This window comes from Penicillium digitatum, chromosome 6 (genome assembly GCF_016767815.1).
Source record: "Penicillium digitatum chromosome 6, complete sequence".
In the NCBI taxonomy this organism is placed as follows: Eukaryota; Fungi; Ascomycota; class Eurotiomycetes; order Eurotiales; family Aspergillaceae; genus Penicillium; species Penicillium digitatum.
This window is the reverse complement of record NC_089389.1, coordinates 1,121,979-1,137,906: the sequence shown is the minus strand read 5'-3', so window position 1 is coordinate 1,137,906 and position 15,928 is coordinate 1,121,979. Positions and strand designations below refer to the sequence as shown.

General features: G+C 48.6%; 6 protein-coding genes across 6 annotated transcripts; 3 read left to right on the top strand and 3 right to left on the bottom strand.

Annotated features, from left to right (window-relative positions):
• Positions 1-550: 550 nt before the first annotated feature.
• Pdw03_5417 (Integral membrane protein, putative) lies at positions 551-1,694 on the top strand (the record flags this gene model as incomplete). The annotated part of the gene is made up of 5 exons (XM_066101052.1): positions 551-654; positions 704-803; positions 867-909; positions 983-1,320; positions 1,383-1,694. 5 exons carry the CDS (start codon positions 551-553, stop codon positions 1,692-1,694), a joined length of 897 nt encoding a protein of 298 aa, XP_065957992.1.
• Positions 1,695-2,054: 360 nt separating this feature from the next.
• Pdw03_5416 (Casein kinase substrate, phosphoprotein PP28) lies at positions 2,055-2,924 on the bottom strand (the record flags this gene model as incomplete). Its single annotated transcript, XM_014683410.1, has 3 exons — positions 2,055-2,687; positions 2,750-2,817; positions 2,876-2,924. The coding sequence occupies 3 exons, from the start codon at positions 2,922-2,924 to the stop codon at positions 2,055-2,057; spliced, it is 750 nt and encodes a 249-aa protein (XP_014538896.1).
• Positions 2,925-2,963: 39 nt separating this feature from the next.
• Pdw03_5415 (MFS monocarboxylate transporter, putative) lies at positions 2,964-4,796 on the bottom strand (the record flags this gene model as incomplete). The annotated part of the gene is made up of 3 exons (XM_014683411.2): positions 2,964-2,980; positions 3,134-3,210; positions 3,487-4,796. The coding sequence occupies 3 exons, from the start codon at positions 4,794-4,796 to the stop codon at positions 2,964-2,966; spliced, it is 1,404 nt and encodes a 467-aa protein (XP_014538897.2).
• Positions 4,797-5,702: 906 nt separating this feature from the next.
• Pdw03_5414 (Alpha,alpha-trehalose-phosphate synthase subunit Tps2, putative) lies at positions 5,703-8,642 on the bottom strand (the record flags this gene model as incomplete). Its single annotated transcript, XM_014683412.1, has 3 exons — positions 5,703-5,869; positions 5,923-8,179; positions 8,235-8,642. 3 exons carry the CDS (start codon positions 8,640-8,642, stop codon positions 5,703-5,705), a joined length of 2,832 nt encoding a protein of 943 aa, XP_014538898.1.
• An 881-nt stretch (positions 8,643-9,523) lies between these two features.
• Pdw03_5413 (Non-canonical poly(A) RNA polymerase PAPD5) lies at positions 9,524-11,038 on the top strand (the record flags this gene model as incomplete). The annotated part of the gene is made up of 1 exon (XM_014683413.1): positions 9,524-11,038. The coding sequence occupies one exon, from the start codon at positions 9,524-9,526 to the stop codon at positions 11,036-11,038; it is 1,515 nt and encodes a 504-aa protein (XP_014538899.1).
• Positions 11,039-11,517: 479 nt separating this feature from the next.
• On the top strand, positions 11,518-15,505 carry Pdw03_5412 (DNA repair protein Rad18, putative; the record flags this gene model as incomplete). The annotated part of the gene is made up of 12 exons (XM_066101051.1): positions 11,518-11,601; positions 11,648-12,583; positions 12,630-12,857; positions 12,909-13,468; positions 13,521-13,614; positions 13,665-13,930; positions 13,981-14,637; positions 14,687-14,789; positions 14,848-15,006; positions 15,066-15,208; positions 15,257-15,305; positions 15,359-15,505. 12 exons carry the CDS (start codon positions 11,518-11,520, stop codon positions 15,503-15,505), a joined length of 3,426 nt encoding a protein of 1,141 aa, XP_065957991.1.
• Positions 15,506-15,928: the final 423 nt, after the last annotated feature.

The window sequence follows — 15,928 nt, the reverse complement described above, 5'->3', positions numbered from 1 at the left end:
GATGTTAACTTCTGTATTCCGTAGTGACTAGAGAAACGCACTTTGTAAGAACATTTATTCTATTTAGATAAATAAGTATGAGGGCAACCCGGAGACTTAAATGATACTCTCTACCCCGTATTCCGTGTAAAGTCTCCTTGGTTATCTACCCATATGTTGACTATGAAGGACGGAGTGCATGTATGTATGTTGGCTATTAATCCTTCAGCCCCTTGCAGAGTGGATTCTCTTGATAGGGAACCTTTTCCAGGAACACGACACTTGTTCGGAAGAGATACAAAAGAAGAACTATTCAGATATGATGTTCGAACAGATAAGAATCTGTACAGAATACTGTGTTCGCTGGAAAATGAAGTCATACCACGGTATATGCATGTGTACGGAGTACGGTGTACAAAAACAACAACAACAAATGACCGAGGATATACCCCACACGTGATCAAGATGACATAACCGGGCCCAACGTGCGTCGGATACACGTACAACAACCGGACTGCATCGTGTATGCTCCGAGATTGATTTCCCTTCTCGAAAAACGGGGTCTATGATCATGAACCCTCATATCTCCGTTCCCCGCCAACATGCCGGCCCTGCCAACTTCGGTTCAACCCCCGCAAGCCGGGCTAGCGTCCGCATGCCGCGGTTCTTCAAGAGGTAGGACCGAAGAACCTCGACGCAAGAAACGATCACTGATATGGGATAGGCTCTTCAAATTTCCACAGATGGACTTTGAAATGGCCGTTTGGGAAATGACTTCGTTGTTGATCGCACCCAAGAAGGTCTTCAAATCGATATACTACCATGTAAGTGATCATTGACTACCCAAACGAGCCCTCGAACTATGCTAACCATACCATCGGATCTAGAAACGTGAGTCTTTGTCTTCCAATCTCGGATCATGTATCGATGGTACAAACACATACAATTTTGGCAATGCCAGTTACCATGGCCCTAGCCGAGCACCATTGATGCCTTCGAACAGAAACCAAAAATACATGGCACCGGCCTGATCCGTCATTCACCTACCTACTATCATTCTTCCTCCTCCTCACAGCCTTTGCATGGGGCCTTGCTTATACGCCAGGCTTCGGCGCAATCATCCGCCTCACCTTCCTCTTCGTGTTCGTGCATTTCATCGGCTCCTCACTGCTCGTCTCAACAATTGGATACTTTGTCATTGGCCGTCTGTTCGGTCCGAATGGAGCTGCCGCCTCTCTAACGGGCCTGCGGAGCTCCCGTGGCCGAAGACGAGGTGCCGCTCAGGGCTTGTTTACGCAGCCAGGGGAGAAGGAGCAATTGGAGTTTGGATATTGTTTTGACGCAAGACTCCCTCCTATAAAATCCTGTGGAATCTTTGACCTTCTGACATTGCCCTTGTATAGGTGTCTAACCGGGCCTTCTTTCCTCTCTATCTCCACCTCTACGTGGTGCAGTTCCTCCTTCTGCCACTCCTCACCCGTAGCCCGAGCGATTTCCTGGCTACTTTTCTCGGAAACTCGCTCTACCTCTCTGCTCTCATTTACTACACATATATCACATTCCTGGGGTACAATGCTCTTCCCTTCTTGCACAACACAGAACTTCTCCTTGTGCCCATTATCATGTTCGCCGTTATGTGGCTAGTCAGCCTGATTGCCGGTTGGGGCATTGTCATGCAAGGCCACAGCGTCAAAGGGTTGTTCTGGGGTGTGTGATGTATGAGGCTTCCCGCAAATAGAACTCTTTTCTTGTCTAGTTCTTCTCCCTGAGATTTCAGCACCGTGCATGAAACTTGAAATATCTTTTTTCTTCCCCTGAAAAAAATTTCGGGCCGGCTCATGCTTTTCCCAGAAAAGCCAGCCCAAAAATGAGGTGTTTCTCAAATAATATGGTGGCGTCAGTGTATATGATTTCAATTTACATGATTGCATCTTATTCACTCTCTGATTGATTCCAGATATCCAATATGAGGAGCATCTCATCTGGTTGCTTTGTTTTTTTTTTTGTTATCTAGATGTGGACCCAACAATAATCCGACCCAAATCATGACCACATATTAAATGAAATCCATAAGCTTACTTCTTCTTTCCACCAACTTTCTTTGCAGTCTTTCCTGAAGCTGCGGCGCGCAAACGATCCTCCCGCTCCTGAGCGGCATCAGCACGTTCCTTAGCTTGCTCATCCTTCTCCTCCTTCTCTGCCAACTTGCGCTGGCGCTCCGCCTCACGCTGCTCACGAATAATAGCAAGACGAGCCAGATCCGACTTCGCCTCATCGGTCTTACCCTCAGCGTGCAGCTTCTGGTAACGCTCACGGGCCTGCTGAGCCTGGACGGCCTCACGTTCACGCCGGGACAACTGCGAGATATCTTTGACCTTAGCGGGCTTTTTGGGCTCGGCAGCGGGCTCTTCGACGGCCTTGAGGGTCTGTGAGCGGGACTTGGCAGTGTGGTTGGGGTTGGCGGGGAGCTCGTTGTCGGATCCTTCCGAGTCTGAAGGGGGTAGGTCGCCCGGTTGGGCTGGTCCTTGGCCTCGCTTCTTCAATGCGGCTGCCTTCTTAGCTTTAGCAGCTGCACGGCGCTCCTCACGGGTTCCTGCAGTCGTGGATGACTCAGTGGGCTTGGGCTCGTCCTCGCTAGACTCCTCGGAACTTTCTTCTTCCGATGAAGAATCTTCGTCGCCCGATGACTTGATTTGATCACCAGGCTCCTATAAAGAGATGTCATGGTCAGGGTGCTGTAGCATTTGAGTTGGGATTGAAGTCAATTCACCCGCCAGAGACCCATTTGGTTACCATCCTTGTCTAATGGCTGTAGATCTCTACTGAAATGTTTGCCTCCTATTCATCATCTGGTCAGCTTCAGGTATCTCGTACTCTGCACGAGCACCCCACATACCTCCTCGAGTTGGCTTGGAAAACTTTCCTCCACGACCACGGGGCGCCATATTGATATTTAGGGAAATCTGAGAATTTTGTAACGAAGCTCAAGTAATGGATATCTCTATTTCGAAAAAAAAGAGTTAAGCGGGTTTTCATTGAGGGGGTTTGTAGGTTTCGCAGGTTTCGCAGATTTTGCACACAATGGATGGAGGGGCAAAGGTGGGATGTCACTTCACATGTCCTGTGCCATAGAAACAAAAAAACTTTCACTTACCTGAAGAATTTGGAAGTGTTGCGAAGACTTCAAAGGTTTTTTTTAAAGATACAAAGTTGGGAACGAGTTCGGAGTTACTAGTCACGCATTAATCACATGTTGGGGGGCGGGGGGGAGACATTTCTTCTCCTCAAAACACAATTCGTTGATTTGTTTATCATACAACATCACACATCATCATCATTATCTTCTTATATGCACTTATATATATGTGTCCATTTATCTATTCACCTATGTCTCGTTCCATCTAATTTCCAACTCGAACCAGATCAGTGCCCACCTTGGTCACTCGGGCTCCGATCAAGGTCAATCCGCCAAGGAAGATCGCAGACCCCATGAACATTTGGGCATACAGGTAATTGCCATCATCACGAAAAACTAGCTCACCAGCGATAGGAGACCCTGTCAGAGCTGCCACTGCCACCACGCTGAGAATCATGCCCATGCGTACACCGATCTTCTTCATTTCCGTCGTGAGGGTGCTGAGGGTCGCTGGGAATAACGATTGAATACCCGCAGCAAAGAAGCCATAAAACGAGGCAAATGTCCACAGTCCGGAGATATCGTTGACTGCTGCCCAGCAGTAGCCAACCAAGGCCGTCGCAAAACTGGACGGGATCAACAGGTTGAGAGGACCAGTGAACTGATCAGCTAGCAGATTGGGGACCAATCGCCCAACCAATCCGACTCCATTCATGACCAATATCATGTCAATGGATCGATCATTTGACACGCTGATGATGTTACGACTAAAACTGCCGATGTAGAAAAAGCCGACATATAGGCCCCAGAAGTTCAAGAACATGCCAATCGCAAACATCAAGTAGGACAGCTCGGTGAAGGCTGCCCACTCGACAATCGGGCCACTCTTGCACGGAGGAAGACGCTGCTTGAGAAATAGGACACAAGGAGTCAGCGTGGCCACTGAAATAAAGCCCAACGTCCGAATCGTCCACTCATATCCGATCTGGGGCAGCATCTTCATGATAACAGCCGGGAAGACCAGACCACCCGTGGCAGAACCAGACGCAACGATTCCAATGGCGATCCCACGGTTCTTGGAGAAATAAGTCGAGATCAAAGCCAATGTTGGGCAGAACATGAGCCCGCACCCAACTCCTTGGCCAACACCCTGTGCTAGGAATAGCTGCCAGTACTTGGTACAGAGCGAGGTCATGAAGATACTAAAGCATTCCAAGATAGCTCCGCATGCTAGGGTAAGTGTGAAATAGCCGGCATCGGTGGCTCTGCCGGAGAAAGTGCCAATAAAAAATAACAAAAAGATCTGGATGCTACCGACCCAGGAGATGTCCGATGGTGGATGTCCCAGTGTCTGGGAATAGTATGTCTGGAAGACGCCGAAGCTATTGACGTAACCCCATGTATTGAAGATGACGAAGTGTGCAAGAGCAACCTGCGACCAAGCCTGAAATCCTCCATCCGGGGGTGGGCCGAGATCTTTGCCAGATTCCCGAGTGCGCACCGCCGACAGTGTACGGTTCAAGGCGCTGGTGTTGGTAGGTACATGCGCTAGGTTGGGCTCACAGCCCACAGTTGATTCTTCGTCTGAGGGGTGGTAAGTGAGGCTTAGATCTATGCTCTCGTTCTTCTCGTCTCCATGTTCTTCAGTCGTACTTGAGGGCTTCTTGGAGAAATCGGCCATATTAGAAGTTGACATGGTTTACCTCCTTGAGACCCCTTTGAAACGCAGATCCAGAATAACGAGATGCATTTTCAAATGAGTCAAATCAAAATTGGGGGGAATTTCCAATAACGGGGATCCTTCCGATCGTCCTCTCACCTATTCGCAAAGATGGCCGCGCTCTTCGGATGGCATACGGGTTCACTTCCGAATAGCACATCTGCAGTATGTGCTTTGTTATGTATATCGACATATCCCTGGGATGTTTTATTTTGCACATTATGCACTATCGTATTTTAACTGGTTGTATACTTGGGTCTTTTGTAGAGTTGGTGCAGATTTAGTATAGGGTACACAGTTGTAGTGTATTCAGTTATTTCTCTCCCTCTTTGACCTTTTCTCTGATTCAAATAGCCTTTGATTTCTACGTTTGTATCCTTCTAATTCTATACATCTATATACATCTTGTGACCCCACACTCACTTAATTTAGCGCAATCCTGGGGTCCCCGCAAAACTGGTTCAGATATACACATGGGGTCACAACACTCTTGTACACAAGACGCAAAGGCTGGGAAAATTCAATAGCTAATTTTCTAACATGTACATACATGTGAGTCTATACAACAAAAAAACATCATGGCAAGAGACCCTATTTTACGGAGTTAAAACAGGAGAGCATAGACCCAAGCCAAATGAGCAAAAACGACGGTGGCGGTGGTAACGCTTGTATAGTTCGGAGTGTCTTAATGTGAGGACTAATAGCCCTCTAGAAATAGATCAAAACCATCTTCAAGACCGTGTGGTGATAACTTCCGGCATGCCGACTCTAAAACAGATGCCAAGGCTAGATCCCCCGGTGGAGCACGGCGTATAATTGGCTGTAGCGGGCAATCATTGGTTTTTTGGTCCAAGTCTTGATCAAATATCAGTGGTCTTGGTTGGCGCTGCTGAAAAGCATCTGAATTGATCCAATAACATCGGCCGGTTCCAATAAGTGCCAGCTGGCATCGGTCTGCTTTGAGCTAGCACCCACCGTAACCGAGTAAACATGGTCGCGTGGTAGATCAAACTTCTTGAGAGCTCGGAACATATCTAAATTGCATGTTAATCCACTGTTAACACGAACAATGTGAGAGCGCTTTTACCTTCATCTGTGAAGTCATCACCCAAACATAGGATGAACTCCGGGGTCTTCCCTGGGGCCGTGCCATATTCGTTGACCAACCGAGTGGCGATAAACCCCTTGTTCACAAAGGTTGGTCGAACCTCTAGATTGGCCTTTCCTGCCATGACCTCCACATCCCACCTTTTGGCGACGGTGTCCTCCAAAGCCTTTCGACACTCGCGAGCCTGGAACGCACCGTACTCTGGGTCTGCGCGACGATAGTGCCAGGTCAATGCTACCCGTTTTCGTTCAATGAATGAACCCTGGGTTCGCTCTGTGTAATGTTGGAAAACATCAACCACTTCCTTCTGCCATCCCATGTTGCTTCTCTCGGCCAGGTTCTCCCAGTCCTCAGATCCGGGCTTCCGGATAAAACAACCGTGCTCGGCACTCAATCCAAGTTCTGGAATATGGCCCATCCACTCGTCTAGAAAAGCCTGGTCTCGTCCACTGATGATCCACACGGCATTTCGTGGATCGGCAGATAGGCTCTTCAAAGTGCGGAGTACCCGATCTGAAGGAATGGCCGCCTGAGGGTCCTTGACAATTGGTGTCAATGTACCATCGTAGTCGAACATGAAAAGTCGTCGACGAGCTTTACGGTACTGCTTCATTAATTTCGCACGATCCAGTGCAGGTGTAGCGACCGATTGGTCAAAGGACGAAAGATTGGTCAGCAGGCGATTGAGGTACTGCCTAGACCACATAGAAACTGTGTTGGTCACCACATGCTTGTATAGCTTGAGGTGTTGTTCCTTTCGCTGCTCGTCTGGCATATTCAATGCTTGGTTGATCGCTCCAGCCACCCCAACCATATCCCACGGGTTGATGTGGATGGCACTGGGCAGGGTGCCCGCCGTTCCAGAAAATTCAGAAAGAATCAAAGGGCTGTGGTTGGTGTGTTGACAGACAATATATTCCAAACTCGTTGTGTTCATGCCATCTCGCACCGTAGTGATCAATCCGACATCGGCTACACGCAACAGCGCGAAGTACTCGCGCGGTGACAAGTATTGCGGATAGTACTGGACGGGCGAGAAACTCAATGAGCCAAATCTTCCATTGATGGTCGAAACCAAATTGGATATTTGGCCAGCAATCTTGTTTTCAGGGTCTTCCTTCTCCTCTTCCACACTAGTTGGGCTTGTCACCTGGATGAGGACGACTTTGTCACGCCATTCCGGATAGCGCTCGAGGAAAATCTCGAATGCCTGTAGCTTCTGCGCAACGCCGCGAACACTGTCCAGCCGGTCGCGGCCAACGATGATTTTCTTTCCAGCATAGAGCTTGCGAATACCCAACACAGTCTTCTCGATATCTGGGGCTCCAAAGGCGGCTTTTTGAATCGAATGTGCATCGATACCAATGGGGAAGACATCTACTGCAACATGGGCCCCGTATGCATCAACACCGGCAGAATTGGACTCAAAGCCCAAAACACGGGTGCAGCACGAGGTAAAGTGTCGAGAGTAGGAAAATGTTTGGAATCCAATCATGTTGGCACCCAAGACTCCCTCCAGTATCTCCTTGCGCTTCGCAAGACACCTGACAAACTCGCTGCTGGGAAAAGGCGAATGTAAGAAGAATCCCACGTAGATATTCGGGATAAGTTGCCGCAGCATACTGGGCAGAAGGAACAAATGATAATCATGAACCCAGACAACGTCTCCTTCTTGATATTCCTGCACGATGCGATCCGCAAACAACTGGTTCAGGCGCACATAATCGGCCCACCACCGCCGCTCAGATCGGCCATCAGTCGGGCCATGTTGCTTATAATGGAGTAGAGGGTATAGCTCACGTTCGGCATAACGGCGCCATCTCCCTTGATCTTTCAGCAGAATAGTATCTTCTGGCTCTTCTGATTCATCCGATAACCACACAGGCAATACCCGGCCATGACGACCCGAGCTCAGCTGTTCATCGAGTCGTTCTCGGTCCCGTTGGGTGACGCTAATTCCCTCTACCAGTGGATGTGCGGGTGGCTTCTTGGTTCCATCCACGGGAACCGGCGCAGCAGCCTTGTTCAATGGTTGGTTGGCAACAAGGTTACTGGGGATTAGAGGTGCCTTGACTGTAGAATTGGCATGTAGTTGCTGTAAGGATAGTTTCATATCCATATCAGGCTCGACCTCTCCAGTCCAGCCTACCAAGGTGTGTGACCAAGAAGTCTCGTCCGATGCAAGATTTGCAAATGAATCGAACAGCGCCGAAGTACCAGAGCGCGACTTGAGAGTCTGTTATCCGGTCAGCCAGTGCGATCTCCCAGATGAACAGAATGACTCCACGTACCCAGTCTGATCCCGATCGAAATTTGAGCTTGTATGGTATACAGAAAGCGGCGCTGATGAGGCGGCCACTCAAACGAAGTCCTGGGTGTTGTACGCGTGGATCAACCTCGGTAGACATGGGAGAGTTCGACGTCAAGCTTAAGCGGCGCAATAAATCCATGCCAGATGATGCCCTCCCTTCAGTCTGCGCTGACTGGGGCTTGGTCTCAGACGGGTCGGTGGTTACAGCCTTTGCCCCGGGGAGATTGTCAAAGTATGAAGGGGCTTCATTCGATATCTTCTCCAGACTAGGTGTCGCATTTGTCGCTTGGGCATATGCTTCATTTTTGAGCGCCTTCAACCCAGGTCCGACGATGACCGGGTTTGGCTGGTCATCAGGCACCTGCGCGGGGCTTTCTGGTTCGGACATGACGAGCAGCCGAGTAGAGTAATGTTAAACGTTATTTGACGGGGAAATTGAGGGTTAGATCCGATGGGTTGCAATTAGACTGCGAGAGTTAGGCCGCAACTGTCACATGCACTAATGTCCGGGGAAACCTTGAACGACGGCGGGTTGGGAATGGGGAGATGATCAAGGGTACATACCTCGGGAAGTTAGGACTGAGTCGAAAAGCAAGGTCGAGGGAAAATGGACTATCGCACGAAAGCCATGGACGATGTAAGGAAGATAATTAAATCAAAAACAGATAGATTATACCTAGGTAGATAAAGAAAGGAGGAATAGGAGATAGAAAGGATGGAGGGGCAAGCGGTGAAGTGAACTTGTCTTATCGAGGGTTATCGAAGGAAATGACCTGGGGAACCCGGTTGATTAGACCTTGAGGAGAGATCTTCCAGGTTCACAAATTCAAATATGAAATATTTTAACATGAAGATAGAGGGAGTTTGGAGGGAAATTTGTGGACATTTCCTCAGTGCTACGTCATGTATGCATTTCTTTCTATTTTCTTACATGGCACACATGCTATACATCTTGGATATCACATGTATTGTACATTTTGTGCATGTTATACATGAGTTCAATCTATGAATTTTTCGATCTATTTGAGGCATTTGAATTTGAGATATGTCGAGATGGATGTAGAATAGTATATTTTGTATCAATGTACTCACCTAGGCAATCTTGTTGAAAACTGCGCATGCCCCTTTGTCACATGGATGTTTCTGCCTGAGGCACCAACACTTGAACAAAGTCGATCGGAAAGAATATTTTGGAACGCTGCATGCATCCTCGGCATGGTGACATCCACTCCGGTATCCTCTTTTGTTCTCAAATGCCCTAATACTGTTATGCAGCTTTTGAGCTTACCTTTCCGTATCCGTCCCTCTCACCTCTTTCGCCCATTCCATAGCTCTGTTACAGCAGCCAAGACTTCCGATGTCTTTGCTAATAGCCTCCGAAAGACCCTAGAAGCCCATCGATCCACAAACCGGTCTCGTTTAATCCGCAAAATTTACCCCCTTGAAGATTCCGCGGGACTCTGGCGACCCGAGATCTCATATGAGAGGCGCGCCGACTACCAACCACCCGCAGAACCAACTCTACCGAGCTCGGAACACCCGCCTGGTACTTCTGATCCGGCGTCTAAAAAGCGCCAGAAAAAGCGCCAAAGTCAAGTGGATATATCGTCCCATCAATCACTCATTAATCGACATGGAAAAGATGCGATTCAGCCTGCTGGAACAGGTCGTCCGGCACAGAGTCCATGGCTGACAAATTTGGAGCTGCCTCGCGCCAATGCTGAGATCACCCTGGATGCAGAAATTCGAGCATTGGATCAATACCTGCTTCCAACGGCTCAGGAAAGAGACCGTGTAGAGAAGCTGAGGGCAGAGATAGCCTCACTTCTCAAAGCAGTGGTTTCACATGCTCCAAGAGTTATTGGTTCCCACTGCACGGGTCTTGTCCTGGCGCACTCAGATCTTGACTTTATACTGCCGTATAAAGATCTTCCCAGATCACTAGAACGTGGTCGAAGACCGAGCCCCACGCGGCCTCAGGTCCAAGGTGCCCATACCCGTCTTCTGCGTCAAGTCCAAAGAGCATTACAGCACACGGACATATTCGGCGATAGCGTGAAACTATCTGAAAAGCGAAACCCATCGCTATCCGCTTGCCACCAGCCGACTGGATTGTTGCTACAATTTTATTGTGGCGACGGTATCCCTGCCATCACGGAGTATTTGCAAGATTATCAGGCTGAATATCCTGCCCTGCGGCCTCTATACGTAGTAACACGCACATTGTTAGAGGCGCGTGACCTTTTTGGCTCACCGCAGGCGAGCATTGGACCGGATGCGCTAGCCATGCTCATCGTAGCATTCCTGAAGATAAACCATGGCCGGTTTCCAGGGCCCAATAACTTGGGTGACCAATTCCTTGCTCTTCTGCAGTTCTTTGGCACTCAGGTTGACCTCCAATCGGTTGTTGTTTCCGTTGATCCTCCCAAACTTTTCAGCGCAGACATGTTACCTGTAGCTTCCGAGGCTGATGAACCTGCCTACCAGCGCGGTCAACGTTCTCTGATCAGTGCCAAGCGGACCGCTGCAGCGAAGCGAAATTTTTTGGTTGCCCAACGGTTATGCATACAAGATCCTACTCATTACATGAATGATCTAGGTCGGTCATGTACTCGGACTTCCGAGTTGCAGGCTGCATTTGCAGCTGCGTATCAGAAGCTTTGTCACGCGTGCGATGAATGGGCAGGCGTTGGCAATATCAAGAGTTCAAGTGTCCTTGCCACTACTCTACAGGCTAATTTTGATGGGCTAGAGAAGGTGCGCAACCAACTCGCGTACCTCTAGCTGATCTTACATAGCGGTAGATCGTGTGATCAACTATTGAACAAATTAAGATCCCATATCTGTCTTAACAAAACAAGGGGGAAAAATGTCCGAAGCAATCGGTACTCGCACATCCGCACTCGTCTATAGTTTTGGCGTCAGATTCTCTTTGTGGTCACGGAACAAAGAAACACTTGATCTCGTTCTCCTTCTCGATTCCTACTCGTAAAGCAAGACTTTTATTATTTCCTCTAAGGACTTCTTCTTTTTCTCAAATTCGATAGCAAAACACTAAAATCAACGCTGAAGGCCACATTTGCACCCGAAGAGCCCTGTAGTGCCTATCTGATTACTAAGTCTATCTGACGCGGACGCGACGCGATCTCGGGACCATCAGTTCGTGGGGGTTTCGTGTGGCTGAGAACAGCGACCATCAGCTAGGACTGACGAGTCTGCTCGCTATGCTAGCCGCTGGCCTTGATTGACAAAAATATCTTCAAATGCCATCTCGCAAGCGCGTGCAGGTGTCTGCGGACTCCGACGAGGAAAGCGATAGGTCTAACCAGCCAGCCGTGAGTTCCTCGGTACGATTCTAGCAAGCATGAGTTTAAGCAGAGTTAACAGTCACAGAGGAAACGACAGCGGACGAATTCAGAGAGCTCAGCAAACTCGGAATCTTCAACCTCTTCCCGCGCTGCTATCAACACCGCCGATTCACTTCTAGCCGTCAACGACGATGCGCTTCTCGACGACGAGGACGAGCTAGAGTTCCGTCAGACTCAGATCATACAAGAAAAATACTCGCATCTGATAGATGAAGCCAACGTGCCAGCCGAACATGGAATCCTCGAACGTGTTGAGTGCTACAATTTCATGTGTCATGATCACTTCTACGTGGAGTTGGGGCCATTGATCAACTTCATTGTTGGAAAGAATGGCAGCGGCAAGAGTGCGATTTTGACAGCGATCACCCTTTGTTTAGGTGGCAAAGCTTCGGCGACAAATCGCGGCCAAAGTCTCAAAAGTTTTATCAAAGAGGGCAAAGAAAATAGCACGATCATCGTTCGTATCAAGAATCAAGGCGACGGTGCCTATTTGGCAGACGATTTTGGAAAAACCATTATCGTCGAGCGTCATTTCTCCCGAAGCGGCACCAGCGGGTTCAAGATCAAGTCAGAGAACGGGCGCATCGTCTCGACTAAAAAGGGTGAGCTGGATGCCATCACAGACTACTTTTCTCTGCAGATCGAAAACCCTATGAACGTACTCTCCCAGGATATGGCCCGTCAGTTCTTGAGTACATCGAGCCCAGCTGAGAAATACAAATTCTTTGTCAAAGGCGTCCAGTTGGAACAGCTCGATAACGACTACCGGCTAGTGGAGGAATCCCTTGACTTGATTGAAGAAAAGCTCAGAACATCAGCCCAAGACGTACAGGTCCTCCAAAACCGCAAAGAGCTGGCCAAGAAAAAACTGGACATCTCTGACCAGCACGATTATCTGAGAAACCGGATCAGAAATATCCGAGGCCAAATGGCTTGGGCTCAAGTTGAAGAGCAAGAAAGAGTCGGTCCCACCCTACCGCCTTCTTGATATTTGACTGACAATATAGATGGAAATCTCACTCACCGAACAAATTGTCGAGGCAGATCGGAAGATTACTGAAGCCGAATCTCGCCTCACTCGGTTTGATGCTGCCTTTGACGGAGTCGCCGCGGAAGAAACAGCCGCGGGTGAACACTCCTGGCGAGCTGCCGTGGCAGTGAATGAGGCCCAAGAGGAAAGGGACAAAATAAAAGAAAAATTGGACGCTGAGATGGCCGGCCGGCATGACCTACAGGTACGTCCTTCCAGCCAGCATGAAATACCTTCCCTGACTGTTATTTTACAGGCGGAACAACGCCAGATCAGGGAATATCTCAAAGCGGCCGAGTCCAGAATCCAGGAAACCCAGCAAAAAGTCGACGATGAGAATCAGCGTCTAGCAGATGTGAGCGACGGCGGCTACGCTCGAAAACAAGACGAGTGTGAGCAAGCCGCCAACGATGCTTCTGCTGCCCAAAGAGAATACGAGGAGCATCGCCAAGGTGCCGCTCGCTTACGGGAAGATCTCGAAACCGCCGAGAGAGATTTTGCAGAAACCGAAGGCCCACTTGAACAGAAACATCGCGAGATTGGTCAAGCGGAGAACCAACTTCAGAATCTCACCAATGAAGGTGGATCAAGACAGTCCGGCTTCAATGTCAAAATGCCCGCACTCCTAAAAGCCATTGTACAGGAAAAATCATGGGAGGCAACCCCTGTCGGCCCCATTGGTCACTATGTCACTCTGCTAGAACCGAAGTGGTCATCTATCCTGGAAAGAGTGTTTGGTGGTACGCTTGCCAGTTTCATCGTTTCATCCAAAAATGACATGAAGCTTCTTTTCGATATCATGCGACGGGTTCAGTGGTGAGTTAGATCAGGGGTCCATGTTGAAATTGAGGCTGATATGATCTGACAGCAACTGTCCAATCTTCATTGGCTCTGATGGCCGTTTGGATACCTCGGCACACGAACCAGACCCCCAACACAACACTGTCTTACGAACACTTCAGGTAGCCACCCTCATCCCTTCCACGATTTATGGAATGTGCTGACCTTTCAGATCGATAACGAATTAGTCCGGCGACAGCTGATCATCAACCATGGGATTGAACAAATGCTGTTGATCGAGGATGTAAACGAAGCTTCTGCTGTGTTATTCGACGGTGCGCGACCAAGAAATGTTAAGCGCTGCTATTCCATTGATCCAAAAGACCGACGTCGAGGACTCCATCTTTCATACAGTCGAGCTGGAGAACCGAGTCAGGCTCCTGTCATGGGATGGACCGATGGCCCGCGCATGAAATCCGACGTGGCCTTGCAAATCAAGTAAGTAAATCTTCTTCCTTGAAACCTCTGACACTGGCTAATGGCTCTAGCGCACAACGCGACATTATTGCAGACCTCAAACGCCAACAGAAGGACTTTGAACAGTCATTGGCAACTGCCCGGTCACGCGTCGAGGCCAGCAAACAGGCACTACTCCGACATGGAAGAACCGAGAAAGATCTGCAAATTCAAATGCAACGAAAAGAAGATCATGCCGAGGGACTCAGAGATGCCCTGGACAAAGAGAACGCCGAGGATGGACGCATTGATGCGCTTCAGGCAGCGTTAAAAGAAGCTGAAGATGAGAAGCAGCTCAATGAGGGATCGTACAAGGATAGCGAGGCAGCCATGAAAGCCACGTTGCAGACCATCAAAGAAATCCGGCGAGAACTATCTGCCAAGGACTCTGAACTTGCAACCCTCCGGGAAAAACTACAAGTTGCTGAAAGCGAGCAAAACCTTGTGAAAACAAAGCAAACCAAGATCCTCGACGAGAAGAACGAAGCTGTTGGACTTATTGACCAAGATAAACAGACCAAGGCTGAAATCGAAGCGAGAAAAGAAGTGGTAAAAGCACGGGTTGTTGAATACAATGAAAAAGCCAACTTGGTTTCTTCTCGAGTTCCTGTGGACGAAGGAGAAACACCCGGCAGCCTCGACAAAAAACTCGATAAACTAAGCCGTGATCTGGCTCGTTACAACTTGGAGTATGCCCCTTGCAGTTTATAATTTGACAGTTAAACTGACAGTCAACAGGTTGGGAAGTTCTCGAGAGGAAATTGCTGCTGATGCAACAAGGACTGCGGCAACCTATGATCGAGCCTTGCAGCAGCTTGAACAATTTTCGGCCTTGAGTCAGGTAATTTACCCTTGATTTCAATGCCTGGTTTCTTTGGTCTGGTCTCACATCTGTTTAGGCCCTGAAAGATACCCTCCAGAACCGCAAAAAGAGATGGGAAATCTTCAGATCCCACATCTCCTCTCGAGCTAAGGCTCAGTTCACCTATCTATTAAGTGAGAGAAGTTTCCGTGGCCGGCTTCTCGCTGATCATACCAACAAACTTCTTGACTTACAAGTAAATCATTTCACCAGGACCTTGGCGATATTGATCAATTAATGCTGACTACACCATAGGTTGAGCCTGATATCACTAAAGACGATAGCACCGGGAGAGGTGCAAAGACACTGTCCGGTGGAGAAAAATCGTTCTCACAAGTCTGTCTGCTGTTGTCTCTCTGGGAAGCCATGGGATCCCCAATACGTTGTCTTGATGAATTGTAAGTTTTCTTCGCATTTTGGCTTATTAACATGCTGACCTTAAAAAGCGATGTGTACATGGATCACATCAACCGAAAGATGGCAATTGATATGCTTGTAAGTGCCACATCTCCTTCTCAAAGGTCATTTCTGACTGCTAACTGTTCTAGATGGTTGCAGCTAGACGCTCTATCGGGCGACAGTTCATTCTGATCACGCCTGGTAGCAAGACCGATATCACCATCTCTGCAGATGTCAGGGTGAAGGAGCTGGCAGAGCCAGAGCGTGGCCAAACGACACTAACCTTCCGGCGCTGAAATTAAATGTTTTCAGTCAATCCTATTTGTAGCGATATACCCTTCAGAAATTCTTTTTTTTGCCATGTTTGATATTCTTCCCTCAAATATCTCTGCCCATTGGATGTGTGTAGTAAATAGTTGTAGTGGAGTTGCACGTGACCATAACCAGCGGAACGTTTGGCTTCACTCTTTACCTCAAACCTCTTCGCTCCCCGCCATCATAATCTCAATCTCTCCTACCTTTTTCTCTCTCTCCCTCTCTTGTCAACAAAACTGGTTTCTACCATTCTTAATCCTGCCTGTGAATTTTCCCAGCTTTGGCATCAGAGATCTTTCTTGGTTCCACACAGAAGCTTTCATTGATCATTGAATACCCGACATCCCGTCCCCTACAACCTGACTTTATCGGTTTCGACGAACATCCCTCTCCTCTCCTCGCAT